The sequence below is a fragment of the Xenopus laevis genome, chromosome 9_10L (genome assembly GCF_017654675.1).
Source record: "Xenopus laevis strain J_2021 chromosome 9_10L, Xenopus_laevis_v10.1, whole genome shotgun sequence".
Taxonomy (NCBI): Eukaryota; Metazoa; Chordata; class Amphibia; order Anura; family Pipidae; genus Xenopus; species Xenopus laevis.
Window position 1 is genome coordinate 88,371,803 of NC_054387.1, and position 23,853 is coordinate 88,395,655.

Consider the following 23,853-nt stretch of genomic DNA (forward strand, 5'->3'; position numbering starts at 1 on the left):
ACATTTTCAGGGATCTTGAATACATAATATGTTAGCTGCTATTAGATTAATATTTTCTGTCCTTTAGTTGGAATATTAGGAAAATCAATTTTCAGAAGTACTTTGTACGGGCCTGTTTCCATGTAAAAATTCTAAACCTGAAGAAGACTAGACTAAGTTTTACTGAAAACTTAATTTTTTTTTCTCCCCATAATTTTCTATTTGGCTTTTTGTTTTCATTAAACAGGATCACTCATGTAGAGACATGGCCATGGTTGTCCTGAGGGTGCCCGAAGGGCAGCGTCTTCCATCGCCCCCTCCCTTCCAAAGGATAGAACGCATGCGCATCCTTTCTTCTTACTGGAGCAGTAGCGCCTAGTGGCTAGTGCTCTGGAATCAAACTAACTGACCATGCGGCTGGGCAGCATGCCGCTCCAGGTCTGGGGCCTTTGTGGCCTTGCAGAAAATCTGGGCCTGTGTAGAGAGCCCAATTGCACTGCCATGTTCCATTGCATGCTTCTTTCTTCAACGGTCAGTTATTTACAGACCATGCAAGACATTGCATGTGGGATTTGTAGTCTTGACTATAGTGAAGATAACTACTCAAATATTGTTTCAGGAGTACATGTAGCTAGAAATAGCAGAGAAAAGAATAGCAAAGCACAGAGAGACAATGATTTTCACACCAATTACATGTTAAATTATGTAATTCTCCACCCCCTTTCTTCTTTTCTTTTCTTTTTGGCTTTTTGTTTTCATAAAATTTAAAAGCAATCTAAAAATGAATTTTGATTTAAAAAAATGGTGTCATTCTGATGTTACCAGGGCATGCATGCTATTATGAGTTTTTTACTTAGGAACCATAACAATGACACAATCACTTGTGTAGAGAACACAATTGCATTGCATGTTCTGCAATGCATTACATGCTTCTTTCTTCACCAGTCAGTTATTTACAGAACATGCAAGGCATTGTGGGATTTGTAGTCTTGACAACAGTGGAGCCGACTGCTCAAATATTGTTTCAGCGGTACATGATGTAGTTAGAAATAGCAGAGTAGAGAATAACAAAGCACAGAGAGATGCTGCTTTCAACACCAATGTCATATATAAAAAAACTTTAAAATTGATGAACATCTGTATTTGGAAAATACTCAAATGTACACTTTAACATTTTAGTTTTGACTTTTCAACCACTTTAATATGCATTAATAATACAGTAATAATGATTATTACCATTTAAATGCACCCTCATTCATGGCTTGTTTTTGTTTTGCTGAATATTCATATCATTTTGCTAGTTCTCTGTGCATCTCACTGAAACTTTGAGTATTTGTCTGAATTCATTAACTTTCTTTGCAATCCTCACGGTGTAGATATCTGGTACGTTCTGCTTTGTACTGCATTGCTGTAGCTGAGTGAATTTCTCACCCGTGTACATTGTGGGTGTGTAACAGGCAATATTGTGTTTGAGGGGCAGGGCTTCAATAAGGAAGGAAGAAGAAAGGACTGTGTCTTTACCAGATGACGAATGAATAAAGAACAGAGCACACTCTAAAAAGTATTTGCAACATGAGTGACCTGTTAAGTAAGTACATTAAACAAAATTATTGTTAATTTGAATTGTGTTACACGTAAACTTCTGTTGCTGTAGTGAGCAAAGAGCTCTAGTAACCTGTAGGCTCCAATAGAAAGTCATTTGTTTCTCTACTTCCTTGTTAATACTTTGCAAGAAACAGGGCAGTATACGAAGAATTTGTTATCCAGTAAAAAGGTATTAGTATTCTGCCCTACAGATGAGTAATATTAACTCTTACGGTGCTCAGAGGGGTAAATACCTGATACTTTTCAACATCTTTAGGCAGGATTCCTACAGCCCACGCCTGCTTTTAAGGAAAACTATACATTTCCTTGGCAACACTTGCTTTCTAAATGTGACTCTGCTGAGATGTAGGTTCTAAAGTCTAAAAATAGTGTGTATCCACCAGGCAGAACAATGAGGAGTTATGTATAATTATTGTATTTTGACTTTTGCTTTATTTTGTTAAGAAAAATTATTATATCAGAACGAGAAAGAGATAATACAAGTTGTAAAAGGAAAATCTGCTGTAATCTATGCTGCCAAAAAACAAGGCTGACATAAGTTTTTAGCTGGCAGTGAGTTCTGGGGGTTATAGTCCTACTTCTACAAACAATGAGGGCTACAGTTTGGTTAGGATTATCTCCCTGTAAAAACTAACCCAGGACCCAGAAAAGAGAATGTACTTCTAGATAAATCCACTGCCCTAGGTTGCTCTAGTTAAACTTATTCAGGGTTGGACTGGGCTTGTGGGACACGTAGACCCAGTTCTGCCTGAATTCATGGGCGCATTCCTACAGTCCAACCCATGGCTGCAATGGAGAATTGGTACATCAGGGGAAGGTACTGCAGTTGTGGTGTCGACGGAGGACCTCATGACTGAGGTGGGGGCCCCGAACACTGAACTTATTTGAAGTCACCACTGCAATATAGGAATCTGAAAGTGCTGTGTGGGCAGGTAAAACTTATGAAAGAGACAACAGGCAACCAAAATGGTGTAAATTACTTTGACTAACTGATAAATAGAAGTCCAGAAATTGAGTGGGGTGGCCTGCTTGCTGCCCCTAACATCTTGCCACCCTAGACCTGGGCATTTGTGGCCTTTCCACAAATCTGGGCCTGCTTGAACCACAGGTCCTAGCTTTAGGATGCTGCATAAACATCACAGAAAACTTCTTGGCCCCAAGAAATCAGAAACTATGCTGACCTGATAGGGAACTGAAACCTGCAGGGACGGATTTCCTAGCGCCCGCTGGGATGCGCTCAGCCACGCCCCTCCCTCCGAACACATGCACCGGCCCCTAGTCCACGGGTCCTAGAGCCCACAAATAATCGCACATCCCAGTGCTTGTCTACATGCAGTTGGGCAGCCTTTGCTGCCCTAGGCCCGGGCCTTTGTGGCCTCACCACAAATCCGGGCCCGGAACCCTGTCTTTGCTTGTGTGACTGTATGGCTGTGATTGACTATCCCCCTACTGCTGTGCTTCTGGCAGCAACCATTAGAAAATTCCTTCCCCACAAACAAGGACTGTAGCAGATCTATAGGGAACTCGAATAAAGGGACCATTTTTAAAGATAATAATCATTTTAGCCTAAATAAGCACCATAAAGTATTCAATATTGCCTACAAGATAGAAGGGTTTTTAGTTATGCTATATGTCTCGTGTAATGATTTTTTTTGACTCATACTATCATAGCACCTTCAACTTTATCACCTGTTGCATATAAATACAAAAACTACCTGTTTCCTTTTTAAACTGGCAGGTGTCATTGTCTTCCAATCAAAAACATCTGGACAGCCACTGGCCTTCTCACTTTAGGTTTATATAGTATAACATTTTTGGTATAGCATTCTAATTTTCTGTTTTTGGATTGCACTGTAGCAAGAAACACAAGTGCACACCCGAGCCCTTCAGAGTAGTATAAGAGTAGTATAAACTTGTGAGTGCCGGTACCTGTTTTTCTGTTCCTTTGGGTTGCACTGGACACTACAAGTGGCATTTTCTAACAATGCACAGTGTGCAATGTACAATTTTCAGATCACCATGCACTTTTCCCATAATGCAATGTTTTTCCCAAAATTCCAATTTCCTTGAAGCTGCTCAATGATTTGCACCTGTTGCTACTGAGATATATATATATATATATATATATATATATATATATATATATATATATATATATATATATATATATATATATATATATATAGTGTCCGCACTCAATATGTACGGTACAGAATATTGAAGGATCAGCATACTCTTTCCATTGCGTGAATGAAGTGTTTTTATTAGTAACACAGTATTATATCCGATGTTTCTCCTGGGGACCTTTATCAAGGATACATTATGTGTAACAGATTAAATAACCTCCCCCATCAGTTAATACTGGCACCCATATGACGTCACGAGTCCACATACAGTCTTGTTTGTTTCAAAAAATCCATTTCTGTGAGTGTTAGTGCAATTCCATACTTTGACCATGAGGTGTCAGTGAAATTCCTTATCAGGTTGCATGTGTGTGTGTATACACACAATCTTAAAAACAATTACTTAGTTGCCACATTGAAACATGTTACTTACAGATTGCAGAAATTATTCACATCATTCTCAGTTTGATACTATGTATCCTGTGAATTGAAAAGATACAATTGTAATACTGTTCATTGCATAGTTAGGACACAACACCTCAAGTTAGGAAACAGTTTAATTGTAATGGTCCATTCAACCTCTTTGGGATGACACAATCCAGTTCATGTATTCAAAACACTTCACGTTTCAATAACATATTGTCAGTATCACCACCCCTGGGTGATTTCGGTATATGGTCAATTGGCATACACTTGAACGTTGATGGATCATGTCTCGCTTCTTTCCAGTGTTTTGCCACCGGTTGTTGGGCAATGTCCTGTTTGTTCGGATCAATTTTCCTGTCTGTGTCCAATGCTGCCCTGATACTAGCCCTGTGTATATTTATCCTCTCTTTCAATTGTCTGATGGTTTTGCCGCAGTAGATCAAGATGCATGGGCATTTAATGACATAAATAACCATTGTTGAGGTACATGTTAATTTGTGTTTTATTGCATTCTTTTTGCCTGTTCTTGGGTGACTAAATTCTCTCCCCAATATCAATGTATTACACACTGCGCAGCCTGTGCATTTATATACTCCTGGGTCAGGTGCTACACTGTGGGTTGTGTATATTTTCTGACTGGGTCGGACGGACTTTGGTGTTCCTTGAGGTTCTTGAGTAACTAAATCTTGGTTTGTTGGGGATCTTAGCCTTTTACCACTATTTCCCAATAGTCTCTTTTGTGGCTTTACTCTGGGGGTTGTATTTGCTTACATAGTAAATGTCATTGTTGTCCTCCTTTGGTTTTTGTGGTTTATTTTCTAATAATTGTTCACGATTAATGGACATAGTCCAATTGTGTCCAGCACCACCGAATTGGACATTCGTTGGATATATATACGCTTACCCACTTTCACATCGGAGGAGATACACAGTATACTGTTCAAAGAAACATTTGTTGGAACCTTCGGCAGCCTCGGAGCTAAGGAGGCATATCATGAACTTGCTGTATCGGCATCTTTTTTAGAAGTGACCAGCACTACCAGAGATCCAGGAAACCACCCGCAGGGGAGGGAAGAAGCATTGCAACACACACACAATCACAGAAGCAGGACACGCGGTAGCAGAAAAAGACTTAATCTTCAACCTGTCATCTTACCATCAGACTCCATCAGAGTACGGGACGCATTTTAGGACATCCTGCAGTGAAATACATTCAATGTCCTATGCCTTCGGAATGGTGCATCGTTTGCTTTTACTGTCACTCATCGTCCATATCTGCAGTCACACCTCCGTCCTCAACCCTCCCTTCTCAGTTTTAAAGAAAATAATGACATTATCATTAAGAACAGAAGAGGATCGGCACACAGGCATTCAAGTTGCAGTGTTACCTGCTCGTTTATTGTGCGGACTGCAACGTTTCGGGGTCACGCCCCTTTGTCAAGCATCCTTGACAAAGGGGCGTGACCCCGAAACGTTGCAGTCCGCACAATAAACGATCAGGTAACACTGCAACTTGAATGTCTGTGTGCCGATCCTCTTCTGTTCCAGAGTATACGTGAGGCTACCGGATCCTTTGGGATGGTGCACCGGGCTGATCTGGGGAAGGTTGTGCGATTGTTCCATCTACTTTGGTGATTATCATTAAGAATTCAGATAAAAGTGGGGCATTAGTAATAATGGACTATGCATACTATGAGATGGAGATCTTGTCCCAGCTATCTGATACAAATAACTATGGTAAACTTACCTTTGATCCAACTGAAAAGTTTAAAGGGGAACTTAAAGCACTGATTTACATGGGAGTATCTCACGGTTGGTCTAAAGAATTGGGAGACCCAAATACCCAACTTTGCCTGTAATATACACTTTGTCCAAGATACATAAACACCCTGAAAGACCACCAGGGCGACCAATCATGTCATCCATGGGGTCACTGAACAAAAAAAACGCACAGTATTAAGACATTTTACTGCAACCCTGCATAACCTCTACAAGTAGCTACGTAAAGTGCACAACTGATTTTCTTAATGTAGTGGGAAGTATCAAGTTGCCTGTAGAGAATTTAATATTGGTCACAATGGATGTCCAAAGTCTATATATATACTTGTCCGCACATAGCAGGCATAGAAGCAGTGCGAAAATTGGTGACACAAAACACCACATACAAGGGCCCATGTATATTCTGCAGTTGCTAGATTTTGTACTTAACAAAAATTACTTCACATTTGAAACTAACTTTAACATTCAGCAGACAGGGACCGCGATGGGCTCGAAGGTAGCTCCAGTATATACTAATGCATTCATGTGCGATTACGAGACAAAATGTATCTATGGACCTGAACTATTCAAAAACCATGGCTGGGCCCACCTGATGAGTCTCAATGACCTGGGCACACCAATAAAATTTATGTTAAACTATAGCTCACAGAAGATCAGCTTTCTGGATGTCCAGGTTTACAAAACAAACACAATGGGGACTTACACACACGCATTTACACGAAAGCCACAGATAGAAACACCTTGTTGCACTACAGACTCCAGACACCTCCTTAATTCATTGCCCAAATCCCAAATCATGAGGGTAATCAGGATAGACAGCGATCCTAAACAACACACGGAGGATCTGAAAAAGATGGGAAAGATAATTCTAGAGAGGGGGTATCCTACTCAATTGGTCAAAAATACGATTGATACGGTTATGTCCATTAAGCGTGAACAATTATTAGAAAATAAACCACAAAAACCAAAGGAGGACAACAATGACATGTACTATGTAAGCAAGATGAATGCCCTATGAGAGGTTACTACTATAATCATATTACTGTAGCCATGCATATTTGCTGCTAGCACTTTGCAGCACTGGATTGTTTGTCACACAACACAACAGTGTGGGCATCTTGAAGGCATATAGGGCAAGTCAAGTCAACCCCAAAATAAAAAATTGCCTAATAAAAGAAAACATAATTCTAAGCAACTTTGCAATATACATTCATTACACATTTTTGAAGGTTTTTAAGTTGTTTGTATATTTATTGTTATTGAAAGCACCCATGGGCCTGTGTGCAGGGTGACCGTTTAAGGGAGTTGGCCTTAAAGGGCAAGTCAACCCCAAAATAAAAATGTGCATAATGGATGAAAACAGAATTGTAAGCAACTTTGCAATATACATTCATTACACATTTTCCAAGGTTTTTAAGTAATTTGTATATTTATTGCTATTAAAAGCAATGTCTTTTTTCTATTTTCTTTCTTTTTTCTATTCTTTGTCCTGGTGGCTCAGGCTGTAGATACAATGTTACACAAGGCAGCTGATTAACAGGCTTTTCTTTGCTGGGGAATTCAGACTTTTGCAACATTGTTTAAAAAGTAACAACCAGGAATTAAGCAAATTCTGCTTTCACTCGCAACTGATTTTACAAATAACTTTAAAAGCACTGACCAAAGTTCAACACATGAATATTGGAAAGTTGCTTAGAATGATGTTTTCCTTTGTTGGGCTAATTTTTATTTTGGGGTTGACTTGCCCTTTAAGACTAACACATACTAAGAAGTTCAAAGTCAGTAGAACATCATATTTGTTTTTCTTCTATTCACTGAGTCTGGAGGAAAGTTGATTTCACCATGAGCTTAGCCCAACCTGATTTAGGGAGAAAATGACACAACTTTACAGCTGTCACTGTAAACAAAACACCCTTTTCAGGCCTTAATATGGAGTGGCATGTCATGGTATAAATTGAATTGCAAAAAGCATCATAAACTGCATTGCAACACTGCCCATTCTTAGGTTACTGTTAATGTAGAGTATTAACCAAAATTAAAGATACAGAGCTACTCAGGGCTATCTACCTCACGGTCCTAAGGCAAATGTAAAATGTGGAACCCTGTGTAGTTGCTGTGAGTAAAAGCTGAAGTTCCTGAGTGGAGAATATGCAGCATACAAAGGAACTAAAATATGTAAGTATTTTATTGTTGTGTTACAGGTTCTACAGTGGATGCAATGAATCTGGCAGACATGAATAAACTGCTGTTTGAAATAAGTGAGGATCTGGACAAAGCAGAAACCCTTGCAATGATTTTCCTTTGTGAGAAGCGCGTTACTGCCCAAGAAAAAGAAAACATCAAAGATGCAAAGACATTGTTCCTGTGTCTCAAAAAGAAAGATTTAATATGTTGTAACGATCTGTCCTTCTTGAAAGAGTTACTCTACAGAATTGGTAGAAACGACCTACTCAGAGACAAATTAGGGGTTAGAACAGAAGAAATTAAAAGAATTATTGAAGTATCTCCACAAATTTCTCCATACAGGCAAGTAACTGTTACTGTAGCATATTGCTTTATAATACCAAAGAGCCATGAATTTCCAGTAAAATCATAACCTTAGGGACATCATCAGTTGTTATTGGTGTTTAGTGATGTCATTTGTATCACATGACATACTGACAATGGTGTATTATAGAAAATAACGTACCCCTTATTTTAAATTTTGAGGATATTAAAATTTACCTTGAAGTTCCCGTTACCTTTGGCCTTGCACCTTCATACAATCATGCAACTTTTCAGTGACTTCTACTATTAATTATATCTTTATAATGCACAAGAGAATGAATGCCCTGAAAAGTAAACCATCATCATAAACCATGCTTAATGATGTCATCAGTTATTATCGGTGCTTATTGCTGTAATTTGTATCACACGAGTCACTGAATATTGTCTATTAAATTATGAGGATATTAGAATGTACCTTGGAATTTCATGACCCGTATTAAAGCATTCATCCTTCAGTCTTGTGCCTACATATGATCATGGGACTCATCAGAGAGTATACTGAGAATATACTAAGTTGAAATGTAGTACAGGTAGGAGAACTGTTATCCAATACTCAGTACCTGCTCCAGTAAAAAGATATTTCAGGAATTTGGATCTTCAAACTGTAAGACTCCTAGAAAATGATGTAAACAGGAAATAAACCCAATAGGTTGGTTTTTCCCCCAATGAGGACAAATTATATTTTAGATTGGATCAAGTAGCAGGTACTATTTTATTATTACAGAGAAAGAGGAACTCATTTTTAAAACTGGGAGACATTCCATAATTCTGAGTTTTCTGGATAATGGGTTTCCAGATAACAGATACCATACCTGTATTTATTATTTTCTAACGACATACCAATTACAATAATTATCAAAGTATGTTCCCACCAGTAAATATCTGGTTACTACTGCCCAGAGATTCTGTTTCAGGTAAGCAGGCATACTCACGGGTATTTCACTTACATGTACCTATTATCAGCATACAGTAGATATTATTTTATCAGCATACCATATAACAAATGCCCGACCCTAATGCTAATCACTGGCCAGGGTAATGTGGAGGAGCATGCAGCATTAAAAAATGTATTGCCAACTATAGTATTATCGCTTAATATAGGTAGGGTTGGGAAACTCCAATAGACTAAGAATGTTCCTCCCTGAACAACATATTTTATCAAATAATTTGTTGCAACATGAAAGGTTTGTGTGAGGGTGCTTAATGTTATTTTTAATATCTTATATATTACTGTAATACAAAAAAACATGGCACCGCTTGCAGTTTAATGCAGGTTTTTCCACACAGGATTTTACTTTATGACATTTCACAAGGTCTTTCTAAAAAAGAAGTCGAAGATTTGAAATACTTGCTGGATCTGAGCACAGCCAAAACAGAAAACGCTGTAAGTAAAAAACTAAATGTTCTGTCCTCACCATATCATATCTATATTTACATCATGTTTGTACAAGGTGGCGGCTATTGAGCAGGCCATCATGGTTTAGAGGAACTGAGATTTGTTTTGTTAGCTATCCAGTAAGGTATTCCCTCTAGTCTTTACTCCTTATGGGTTGTAGACATCATTCTCCCAGGTATTGCAGAATTATCCTTATTGAACTAAAAAACCATCCTTCATTTTAACTACTTTTTCATACTGTGGTTTAAACTGCTGCTATTATGTTTATTATGTTTTACACACTTAAAGTGTCTTGGGGAGGTTAATCATTTTTTTATATTTATAGAAGAAGGCATAGGTAAACACACTAGCACTGGAAATAAGGAGGCCAAGGGCAGAATAAATAAGTCTAGAGAGTCAATGACCAAGCTAGCTTCATAAAAAGGACTAGAAAGGCAGCAGGTGCCCTGTAGGCTTCCCTATGTACAATAAAGTTCAAAGATAATAGCAACAATGCACAGGCATCTGCTCATATATAGATAACATTGGCAGCAGTAGCACATTGGCACAGTGTGAGCGAATTTCCCTTTTCAACTTTTCTTTTAAAAAAAAATTTGAGTTTTAAAAACATGGGACAGCATAGATCATGCCTCTGACACACCCAGCTGCACCCAGCTATGCCCAGACAGATGCCCACCCTTGGGTCATTTGTTGCACAACCATATATTTTCATATATCATATCCTATTGCCAATTTTCTAGCCTCCATGTGTTACTTCATTAACATTCCTTAACTCACCTCCAAACATTTCCAAAGGTGAGTTCTTTCTCATTTCATCAGAAAAGTCCCCTTGGTCACACTGACGCTCTGCAACCCCACCGTGTCTTATTATGTGTTTTGTCATTGTAGCTATTCTGGACTGAAAGTAAACTGGGAGAAGTCATTGACAGTACCCATAGATGTTACAATATTCCAGCATTTCCTATTGGTGCACCCTCTAAAATGCACCATTGTTTTTTATATACCTAGGTAGCATTGTCGCCTTTTACAAAGAGCAGCCACCATTATGGTCACCCGCCCAGGACATGAGCAGAATTAGTGCTTCATGAAAAAAGTTTTCACTTTTACTATGGAGACAAATGAGTCTTTTTAAAAATGATTTACATCCTGAAATTTCTAAAAGTTCCCAAACAAAGAAGGAAAGTTTGTTTTAAGAAACTGCAGAGTGATACAAAATAATTATATAGGGACATATCATTTTTCCAGTTTTCCAGATATGCAGGTCTATTACACCGTTTCACAACTCTGATATTCATTATTGGCTTTGGTCCAAGTCTAATGCTCCCAATATAGTGATACTGTGATATTATGCACTTTGGAAGCCTGCATATCAAGCTAATGTAGAAGCATGAAGAATCTATATTCTATGGCTCCAATTTAAGAATCCTTCCTTTATGCAGGACAGGACATTATTAAGCTGCAAAATGCCTACTTTTCAAGGAGCTCACCAATATAAACGGAGTCATGTATACAGTAATGGTAATGCTGTCACTTAGGATTTTGATTCATCCTACAACCCTGATGCAAACCTGTGAATACTTACAGCCTTATTTTCTTTATAGTCTATACTGGAAATATTCTTGGAACTGGAAAAAGTTGGAAAATTACATCCCGATGATCTACAGAAGCTAAAACACGATTTAGAAACAATTGGTTGTAAAAACCTTTCTAGGAACATTGAAGACTATGAAAGAATATCAGAAGGTAATGGTCATGTGACTCGTGCCTGCACTTTAGGAGAGAAATGCATTCTGGCAGGCTGCTGTTTTTCCTTCTCAATGTAACTGAAGGAGTCTCAGTGGGACAAGGGTTTTTACTATTGAGTGTTGTTCTTAGATCTACCAGGCAGCTGTTATCTTGTGTTAGGGAGCTGTTATCTGGTTACCTTCCCATTGTTCTTTTGTTTGGCTGCTGGGGGGGAAAGGGAGGGGGTGATATCACTCCAACTTGCAGTACAGCAGTAAAGAGTGATTGAAGTTTATCAGAGCACAAGTCACATGACTTGGGGCAGCTGGGAAATTGACAATATGTCTAGCCCCATGTCAGATTTCAAAATTGAATATAAGAAAATCTGTTTGCTCTTTTGAGAAATGGATTTCAGTGCAGAATTCTGCTGGAGCAGCACTATTAACTGATTCATTTTGAAAAAAATGTTTTTTCCCATGACAGTATCCCTTTAAAGTGTCTCGAAACTGGGGTGTTCTCGTTGCCAGATTTAATGGCATTAAGATGTTCTCTTATCCCGTTCTTAAGATTTCTAATGGTACACCCCACATATTGTTTCCGACACTTTAAGCAGGTTATCAAATAAACCACAGCCTTAGTGTTGCAGTTTATATAATTCCAGATCTGAAATGCCTTGTATCTGTTACTTTTACCACTTTACATGAAACACATCTGTTCGATCCACATCTAAACATTCCTGTACTGTGTAACCACGTGTCCGTTCCTTGTTCACCCCTGGGCATACTAGGGGATAGGCTCATTCCAAGGGTGGGGGCCCTCCTTGCTAATACATGTGTACCTGGTTCAAGAATACCGGGAGGTGTCTATTAATAATCTGTTTTATTTTATTAACTTGTGTAATATATTTCATGCTCATTATTATTTTCTTTTCGTGTTTCTCGTTCTAATTTCCCCCTGGTCCCCAAGTCCTCTATTGTTTTGATTACTCCCCTCCACTTTTCTCTTTCCTTCCTTTCCTTCCCTGACTAATAGATCTAATAGATCAATTCTCTTGCATCTCAATGCCGCCTCAAAAGCCATTTGTAAAACCTCCATCTTCTGCAAAAATCTATCCCGTAATCAACACGACTCATCCACAAATTTTTCTACTGTACTGCAATTACGGCGTAAAAGCAAATAACTGTCCCCTCGGGATGCCTCCACTAAAGTGTTGTGGGTGGCATGAGTCTGCTCTCAGTAGAGAGTTGCCAGAGTAGGGCTTTGTATAGACTGTAGTTTCTATTACATTATTCCTGGTATTTATCCATAAGTCTAAATATGCTATATTCTCTGTATCGAAGCAACTGGTGAATTTCAAATTAAGAGACTCGTTATTTAAGCCTCTAATGAACTCCTCAAAAAGCTCCTTACCTCCTCCCTATACAAAAATTAGATAGTCTATGAAGCGTCGAAACACAATTATATGTTCCAGGAGTGCACCATCACCCCCAAGGACGTGGTTCTCCTCCCACCAGCCCATGAAGAGATTGGCACATGTGGGCTCAAACAGCAAAACTAATTTTATGAGCGACCTATTCTGTTAGACACTATAGTTTCTGCCTAAAATAACACAAAAGTGAGTTTGAGTTCATAAAGTATTAATAACAGTACATGAAAAGAAAAATTACCCTGGTGTTTTAAAAGCAGGGGTACTGAATCAGTGGATAACTTACTGGTACGACTGAGGCATATATTGGTTTCATTTCCATTTCAATTACTTACTGTATGCATATTGCTAAGGGCCCTGCTGATAGAGTGAAGTGGCAATGTTTTTACATACTTTGGCAGTTTCTGTTGATGCTGTATCTGCCTGTTCATAAAGTGTCTCAACAACAAGAAGCTGTAAAAGTAGTAATGAAAATTTTATTGATTTTCTTTTCTTTTTTTTGTGGCCAGGTTGCAGCACATAATATTACAATGTGGTTTTAATAAACATATTGAAATAAAACTGCCTAAATGCTCAGAAGAGCAATGTAATAATATTTTCTCTATTTTGCTCTAGCTGGTTATGTCCCCTTTAACGAATGATTGCTGTGGTGCGTCCGAATTTAAAAAAGGTGATACATATGTGTAATGTCTGTTTTTCAGCTGATAATCACAGGCCAGAAAACCTACCAGATTTATTTGAGAAGATTTCAGTACAAGGTATGTAAATTGAACATATAAAAAGTTCCAATTCTCAACCCTGTCACAGGTGATTTAGAAGGAGGTGGGTAAAGGAATTATTTTATTCAAAACTTACCAAATATGGAGTGTATGCGTCTCTTGTTATCCCAGGTGGGTAATATTGCCCAGCTTTCTGCTTCTAACCCATACTATGTTAGGTGGGACAGCTAAAGTACGATTAATAATAATACCTTACCTCCCTGGTAAGAACATAACCTCCTATTGACTTAGGAGAGTGGGAGGTCTACTTTTTCAATTAATACGATAACTCTGTGACATCCCCAGCAATAAAGGGCTCAAGATTCGCCTTCCCCACAACATAAAAAATAACTCTTTTCAATAAATAACCTTTTCACTTTTTAAGATCTGAGAGTGTGGACATATATAATACATAAAAGCCACGAATATCTTGTTAATTATATACTTATAAACGCTGACTAGTGATGTCATCAATAATAGATGGTGAGTAGTGTTGTCATTTTTGTCACATGACTCGCTAAAACTTGTGTATTATAATAAATAAAGTATCCCTTGTTGGAAATTATGAGGATATTAGAAGTAACCTCGGAGTTCCATGACCTGTATATGTTCTTTTATATGGTCATGGAACTTCTCAGTGACTTATAATATCCTTATTTTACAATAGGGGGTACTTTATTCACTATATATATATACATATTTGTACAATGAGTGCCACCCTGCTAATTCCATAATTCTTATTATAATCTGCCACTGTCTGAAATAACAGTACGTTTAAAAAAAAATAGATGCCTGCTTCCTACAGTTGGTATATGAAGATGATTATGTGCACCCACAATTTCAAGATTTATTATTTCACTTTAAGGGTCCAATACAAATAAAATACTATAACATTTAAAGGCCTCTTGGGCCTATTCATAGATGTGTATCATCTAAACTCTAAGGTAAACATGGCTCTGAAGCAGAATGGTTGCATATGAAGTTTATGTAGACACTGATGGAAAAAAACATTTGTTCGGTGGCTTTAATTGCTTAGAACATCACAAGATTATTATTTCGTATGCACAATGAAGACCACTTTGCTGTGATCCTTACTATTGTAGTACTTGTCTCAACTTGTCTCTGGCCCCTGTAAGTTGGTGGCAAGATTCATGTATAATGTATATGCACACAAGCTACCCTTTGCAATGCATAGTAGTAAGTGAGTTTAGATGCCTTATTTCCCTATATTTCACATAATATTCTTTGCAAAAAGTACATTTTTGGATTCATGTTTTCTTTGATTTCATGTTTTCTTAAAGGGGACCTGTCACCCAAAATAATTATTCCAAATCCAATTTTATCATGTTGGTCAAGCAAAATGAACTTTAATTACACTGTATACATTATTTGAATCTTGTTTCCATCAGTCTGGGAATTCATAATTACAGCAAGCAGGCAGAAGCCATTTTGTGGACACTGTTATTAAGACAAGCCTTGCATCATCTCAGAATCTTGTTTGTGCACCAGAATGGGGGACCCTGATGTCCATCCCCATGCCCTGGCTACACAATTAAATGGTTAAGAGAACTGGGGGGAATGTGGGGAGAGCAGTGACATCTAGGAAGTGCTGAATGGAAAGTGAAAGTAATTGTCTGCCCCACCAATAGTTGGTTGACAGCTGAGATTTTTAAATGAGTTTACAACAGCTATGAATGCTTTAATAAAAAAAAGAATTTGTATTTCATGTTTAAGGACTTTTATTATACAGCTTTTTATGTCTGGGTGACAGGTCCACTTTCAATGGAAACATATCTTCAAACTATATAAACAAACGAGTATACCTATATACAGTATATGAATCTTTCTAATCTACTTTTAGTCTTAAAAAGTGAATATTCCACCAATGCTGAAATCATAATATTAGTCTAAAAAAAGGTACAGAATGACTACACGCTTCAGTTATTCTAAGGATTTGGCTTAGTGCAAGGAGACTTCCATTCTAGCATGGATTTATGACATGTCTCTTTACAGATCTCGAGCCGAGTAGGGATTTTTTTTTGAAGCAGATATGCATATATATTTAAAATTTCTGTTGACGATCTACACAATGCATTAGACCATGACCCCACACTCAATAGTCCATTAGTCCACTACAGTTGCTGACAACTAGCTAGAAGATAATGACACAGGAGTGCTGTAAGGAGTGATAAGGAGAGTTTGGTAAACAAAGGGTGGAGGCTTACACAAAGCTGGTCCTGTCAGCTGTTTATAACCTCTTCACAGAAATTAGAGAAAACAATGCAAGAAGGAATTATATACTAGAAAAATATAAGGGGACACATAATCATAATATTTTGATTTTCACTTTGTATCTGAGTTTTTCAAATAATAAAAGTAAAATGTACAGTATATTTTTGCTGTTGTTTTCCCTAACCTGTAAAAGTCTTACTAGATTTAAATTTCTGTCCAAAATAATAATTCTCAATCTAATTGGCATTAAGAATGAGCCACCCTGTCACTGCTTCAAACGCTCTTGCCACCCCAAAAGCCACTAGGTCTTCAACACCTATTGTTACCAGCCTGGCAGTGGCCTTCATGACCAAAACTCACAGCTCTCCTGTAATGTTACAAATCTGCTTCCAAGTAGCTAACATGTGTGTGGCCTAGATCACCCCAGTCAGGTTGTGGATTGCTGGGCACATGCAGTTATACCAGAGCAGACCCTCACAAGTCTATACAGTATTTTAAGACATAACTGTATAACAGAAAAGTCTGCTCGTAGCCTGGTCATAGAGATGCCATTTAAAAAGTCAGCATATTTATGTATTAAACATAATTTCCCATGTATCTTTAAGTTTATTTTGATTTTAACTAAAAGTACAAGATAAAATAAAAATGTATATAGTTATATACAGCTTATTTAAAATCAGTTTCCATTATTTACTACAGAGGAGCAGGTTAATTGTACTGCACAAGAACCCTTCAATGGGGAGCAAAGGACACCCCAGCCTGAAACTGAAAGTGACTATTGCCAACCCCAACAACACTCTCATATGGTAAGTTTGATTACTATTTACACAGAAATGCCGGACAATACTGAGCTCTGATGCTTGTGGTGCACTTAATCTGCTACAAGGTACATACTGCAGCCTGCACTGTACAAAATAGAGGTGCATTTGCTCCCCTTAATGCTTGAATACTGGCTCTTATTTCTAGAGTCATGTGTGGGTCTAGTTTGGAAGAAACCCAATCCCAACATGGAACACTGATCCACACTTTGGTATATTTGCCATGTGACCCCAGAAGTGATGTCACAAAAAGCTTGGAAGTGACACTAATGTGAAACCCACTAATACTGGGTTCCCCATGCAGGATACCGGTGGACCAACCCCATGGATAGGACTTTTCTGTCCAAAGCCGACTGCATTGCAGCTATTCTATGGGTACCTCACCGGGTACCTAACCCAATGCAGCACTCTACCTTAATTAATTAGGCCTATGGCCCATGGGGCATATTTTACACAGGATTCTTCACCTGGCAGAGAATAACGCACTTGTGTCCATTCAGCCTGCCTTTACTTTAAAAGGAATTTCTCAGACATTAAGGGACAGAGTTATTAAGGGTCGAATTGAAAATTTTAATTTGAATTCAAATTTTTCTAATTGTTTTTATTGTCAAAATTCTGAAATTCGAATTGTGAATAATTCAAACTTGATTCGAATTTTATCAAACCTTGCCCCACCTTGCCCCTTTAAAAATTAGAATTTGACTACAATGGAAGAGGTCCAGTGACCAACTTGAAGATGTTACTAGCCTTCCGGACATTCGGGTTTTTTTCAGAGAAAAAACTTGATTCGAGTTTAGTCAAATTCATATCGAATTTGTTTCGAGTTTTTGGGTCGGTATTATTCTTTCGAATTTTAGATATTAGATTTTTTTATTAAATAACCCCCCAATCAATCAATTAAAAAAAATTTACATGAATTTGAAATGTGACTTTTGATAAATGTTCCCTTGCAGATTATGGCCATAAAATTAAGCATTTAAATATGATTTAATTAAATATGATGACAGGCTGAATGGCCATATCTGGCCATTTTACTAGCCAAAAAAATGGTAGCAGAGCATACTCCTCATGTGGCATAGGTCTTAAGGTGAATCTTGGAAAAGTAGTCAGCACAACGATTATCTCTCCTGTAGAGACTTGGTGCACGTTCCTCAGTGGCCACTTTCCACTGATATCACGACAGCCTTTGTATGTAGAACAGCACCAGACTGTGAAACTTTAGTGTTTAAAAAGCCTTTATTTCAGTTTTGGGCATCACCGCAACGTTTCAGGCCATGCGGCCTTTTGTCAAGCTTACTGACACTCCATTAAACATGCTTTTTATACTCTCCACCACCATCTAGTGGTCATTTACAAATGTAGTACTAGAACTCTCATAGCAGTAGTGTAACAATACCAAACGAACACAGTGTCCATATAAATATTATAAGTAGGTGCTCAAACCTTAAGGTGAATGTTCGACAGCATGTGTATATAACAAACATCTGCAAAACATAAGGGAATAAAAACACATTAAAAAATTTTTTATGTTAAAATCCAGATTATTATCTTTTTGACATAAACAAATAAGGTAAATATATTTATCTAAAAATAGGGCTCAAGTCATATTTTTTATTGAGACCCCTTGGCTCCAGGGTCTCCAATTTACGGATCCAGTATGCCTCTCTATACAACAATTCCTTTAATTTATTACCTCCGCGTTGTTTAGTTTCCATAGTCTCAATTATCTGAAATTTAAGTTGGTTTACTCTATGTGCACATTCAATAAATTGCCCCGCCAACGCCTGTTCCTTTTTACCTGTATTAATAGCTGATTTATGTTCCCTGATACGCTCACGGACCGTCCGCTTGGTTTGCCCACATACGCTAACCCACATGGGCATTTAATGATTTAAACCGCGTATGTGGAACAACACGTGTATTGACCTCTAATTTTTATGGGGTAACCCTTCCTAGGGTGAAAAATACTATCCCCTTGTTGCACATTAGAGCAACAATTACAATTGTAACAGGGAAAGGTCCCCATTTTTACCTTTCTTATAAGCTATAACAGGTGGTCTAGCAAACAATGTAATTTGGGGTAGGTTCTCTTTTAATAGGGGCCAATTCCTCCGTAAGATGTTTGCGATTTGTTTACTTAAAGTATTGTATTGTGTCACAAATGTGACCTTACTTTCTCCCCCTTTCGGTTTCCCTTTTAACATTTCTGCCCTATCTTGTTTTTGTATTTCCTTCAACTGTGTCTGTAATAGATGATCAGGATATTCCCTCTCACGGAATTTTTCACACATCTTCACCAGTCTCTTGTCTGCTACTTCATTCGATGCCACTATCCGTTTAACTCTACTCAATTGAGATTTGGGTAATGCTTTTTTTAGTTGTGGCAGAGGAAAAGATTTAAAATGAAGTAGCAGATTTCGGTCTGTGGGTTTAACATACAGATCTGTTAGAAGACCCTCTGTAGATTTATACAGATTTGTGTCCAAAAATGGAAGGGTTACCCCATAAAAATTAGAGGTCAATACACGTGTTGTTCCACATACGCGGTTTACATCATTAAATGCCCATGTGGGTTAGCCTATGTGGGGCAAACCAAGTGGATGGTCCGTGAGCATATCAGGGAACATAAATCAGCTATTAATACAGGTAAAAAGGAACAGGCGGTGGTGGGGCATTTTATTGAATGTGCACATAGAGTAAACCAACTTAAATTTCAGATAATTGAGACTATGGAAACTAAACAACGCGGAGGTAATAAATTAAAGGAATTGTTGTATAGAGAGGCATACTGGATCCGTAAATTGGAGACCCTGGAGCCAAGGGGTCTCAATAAAGAATATGACTTGAGCCCTATTTTTAGATAAATATATTTACCTTATTTGTTTATGTCAAAAAGATAATAATCTGGATTTTAACATAAAAAATTTTTTAATGTGTTTTTATTCCCTTATGTTTTGCAGATGTTTGTTATATACACATGCTGTCGAACATTCACCTTAAGGTTTGAGCACCTACTTATAATATTTATATGGACACTGTGTTCATTTGGTATTGTTACACTACTCTGATTGTTATGAGAGTTATAGTTCTACATTTGTAAATGACCACTAGATGGTGGTGGAGAGAATAAAAAGCATGTTTAATGGAGTGTCACTAAGCTTGACAAAAGGCCGCATGGCCTGAAACGTTACGGTGATGCCCAAAACTGAAATAAAGGCTTTTTAAACACTAATAGGTCTTAAGGTGGTCATACACTGAGAGATCTGCTCATTTGGCGATTTTGCCAAACGAGCAGATCTCTCCCTAATATACCCACATTGAGTTGGGCGATATCTGGCTGATCCGATCGTGAGCCCTAGGGCCCAATGACCGGATCATAATGCAGCCAATACGGGTGGTCGGATCGCGGGACAGCATCAACACATAAATGCAGCCAAATCCGACGGGATTTTTAACCTTGCACGATCGACATCTGGTCGAATTTCGGCCAGATATCGATCGGGGAGCCCGATAAGCTGACGATTGTCTGTCGGCAGCTTTTATTGGCCCATCTGTGGCCAGCTTTAAAAGATTAAACAAGATGAACAATAAACGTGAATGTAACTCTGTAATAACATAAGTGTTTTTTTTTTTACATTTCTTTTAAATGTTGCAGAATTTAGAGACCTACCACTTGGAGAAAAATCCTCATGGCTGGTGTGTGGTCATAAATAATTACGACTTCAAAGAGGCAAGGTCTCAGGATTGTAAATATACTGACAGAGAAGGAACAGCGAAGGATGCAGGTAAAACATTTGGACTTTTAAGTTAAGAGAAACTTGGGGTGCATACATTGAATCTGAGCAATTTTGCATTCAGGCCCAGATTTTGCGCTTCAACGCCCATAGGCCACTGGGTCCCAGTGTCCGGCACCCGTGATTGCAACGTCCCCACCCCTACGCACGAGTGTGTGCATGCGTCAGAAACTGGGGATGGTGTGTACAAGAGTATGTGTCCTCAGTGCTCCTTGAATTGCGGCTGTGCGCATGTCACCCTAAAACTTTGCCACCATAGGCCTTTGTAGCCTCACCACAAATCCGGGCCTGTTTGCAGTAACCCATTTAAGCTTACATTTTTGCTTTCATTGTTCCCCCTGCAGCTTCCTGAAAAAGCTGATTTGTTTCTATAGATTTCTGCCCAGGAAATAGTTTCCCCCTAATACATCTAGTATAGGTCAATTTTAAAACAACTGGACTTGCTGAGTAATCAATGAAGACGTTTCACTACTCATCCGAGCAGCTTCTTTAGTTCAACTGACTGGTGTAGGAAGTTCTCCGCATATAAACTCTTCCACTAATCCAATCACAATGGCACATTGTAACTCTTCATCCTCGGTGAATTTCTTCAGATGTCACCTCTTCAGTTCAACTGAAGAAGCTGCTCGGATGAGTAGTGAAATGTCTTCATTGATTACTTAGCAAGTCCAGTTGTTTTAAAATTTACCTATACTAGATATACCATGACCTGGATGAATGATAATCTTCATAGTCATATTCTCCCTAATACCTAAAGTGGAAAATGGTCAGACTGCAACCGGCCCAGACCTGCTTCCCCGGCTGACCAGTTGTTTGCGCAGATCAGTGTAACATAGTAACATAGTAAGTTAGGTTGAAAAAAGACACACATCCATCAAGTTCAACATCACTTTTTATAACCTACCTATCTGCCAGTTGATCCAGAGGAAGGCAAAAAAACCCATCTGAAGCCTCTCCAATTTGCCTCAGAGGGGGAAAAAATTCTTTCCTGACTCCAAAATGGCAATCGGACTAGTCCCTGGATCAACTTGTACTATGAGCTATTTCCCATAACCCTGTATTCCCTCACTTGCTAAAAAGCCATCCAAGCACTATTATATTATTATTATCATAGCAGGATTCTAAAAAGTTAAATGAGGTTTACTTTATGATCCCTATACTCAGGCTGCGAAATAACTATATAAATTAAGTGTGAAAATGTATTATTAAAGTTATAGGGATACTAGGGGTACAAATGCAAGAATAAACTGCAGGCAACTGAGAAATTATTTACCAGTGTACCTTTTCCTTAGGGCTACAGCATTCCATTCATCCCTTTATCTGCAGCGACTTTACAGTACTACTCATGTCTTTACCTTTCAGAGGAGATTACAAGGATATTTAATGCCCGGGGCTACATCACAGAAGAGCACAGGGATCTAACTGCTGCAAATATACAGAAAACCTTGGAGATGTATAGTAAGAAAGATCATGCAGAGAAAGACAGCTTTGTGTGCTTTATCCTCTCTCATGGTGGGGTAGGAACTGTATGTGGCTGTGACGGAGAAGAGGTGGAAATCAAGAGATTGACAAAATATTTTAATGGTCAACACTGTCGCTCTCTCATTAATAAACCAAAGATTTTCTTCATCCAAGCTTGTCAGGGGAAAGAATCACATCCAAAAGTTGATATGGATATGGATACTTCTTTTTATGAACCAGATGCAAATGGAAGTCATCTACCCCTAGAAGCAGACTTTTTAACCGCATTTGCGACAGTTGAAGATTATACAAGTCTAAGACATAGAGAAAACGGTAGCATTTATATTCAGCAACTGTGCAAGGCCTTGACAACTTACACGTAAGTACTGGGGTTAACAAAGTTCTGATGGAAATTTACTTTCTGGGTTAATTGCCTTATCGATCCAGGAGATTACAGGGACTGTGGCAGATCTATAGGAAGCTCCAGGGGGTGTTTTAGATATTTTTGCTTTTGATAATGTTATTTAGAAGCAAAACTCAAAAATGCCTAAATGGGCTTCCCTATGTCCTTATATCAGCATGTTGGAGTATGGTTATCTTTATTTCAACTTCTCCTTACTGCAGGATTAGGAATAATCTAGGATAATGTGTCAAATGTGACATTTAGTTGCTGATTTTTTTGAAAAAGTGAAGGCATTTAACATGCAAGCATTACCTGTAGTTTGTTGCGGCTACTTTAATAGAGAAACACTGAGTGAGAAAACAAGGCAATAATTATTTTCAGAGTTTGGGTTAATGGCTAAGTGATAGGGTTTTCCCATAATATTATGGGAAAACATTATGGGTATGTGAGGTTAATACACAAACTGCTTTAGGGTTCTAGGTTTGGGGCATTTAGAGTAAGAAAACAGCTAGTACAAAGAATTAAAATAACAAAAGGATATTATCCTGAAATTTAGATACTGAACAGATTCTGCTATTTTATTGTATTTTACAAACCTTGGAATTCATAGTTTTCTTTTTTCTTCCACTAGAAATCAAGACCTGATCGATATACTAACCAGTGTTAATAGTGACGTTGCAAACATGCTGTTCCGTTTATGGAGGAAGAATGTAACACAGATGCCCTCATTTAAATCAGAGTTACGCAAAAAACTTATTCTGCCACCTCCTAATGCCATGTAACCTACAGGAGACAACCATAAAAGCCAATATTGATTTTGTGATGAGATCCAAGTCGAATAGAAGGTGCTTTTAACCCCTTGCCTGCTGGCCCTCTTTGATCATCTTATCAACATGTTGCATAGATCAAAGAGGAAGCTGGAAAAGTATGATCTATGGCAGACAAGGGGTTAAAAAAAAAAAGGAAAACTAATGCTACAGGTTAGGGGAACTCCAGGGGCTGTTGCTGCTGCCCCCCTCCTCAGCTTACCTTTTTATGAGTGTATGGGGAGGGTTGAATCTCAAGAGAAGTGAGAGCAGAAATTCATCTTGTAAATCTGCAAGCTCTTGTAACCTGCTGCAAACCTCGTTTGTTTACAGCATAAAATACACTTGCTCAGGGTAAGATCATATCAAGCAATAATGAATTTGTTTTACATTACCAAAAAAAAAAAAAAGACTGTTGTACAGATTCATTAAATGCTGAAAGAATTGTATTGCTTATACTGCACTATATATAAGAAAAATGCTGCTACTGTGCGGCAAAGGGCTTTACATTGCAATAAAACATTCTGCTGAACCATGCTTTTACAGCCTGTTGTTGCTCTCAGAAGGAGCTGGGT

At 38.2% G+C, this 23,853-nt stretch overlaps 1 protein-coding gene across 1 annotated transcript; it reads left to right on the forward strand.

The window, feature by feature from the left end:
- Nucleotides 1–1,551: 1,551 nt before the first annotated feature.
- Nucleotides 1,552–23,254, forward strand: casp8.L (caspase 8 L homeolog). The gene is given in 9 exon segments (NM_001085565.1): nt 1,552–1,567; nt 8,114–8,438; nt 9,747–9,843; nt 11,457–11,598; nt 13,708–13,764; nt 16,696–16,802; nt 20,470–20,599; nt 21,971–22,448; nt 23,104–23,254. Coding segments are annotated over 9 exon segments (1,503 nt in total).
- Nucleotides 23,255–23,853: the final 599 nt, after the last annotated feature.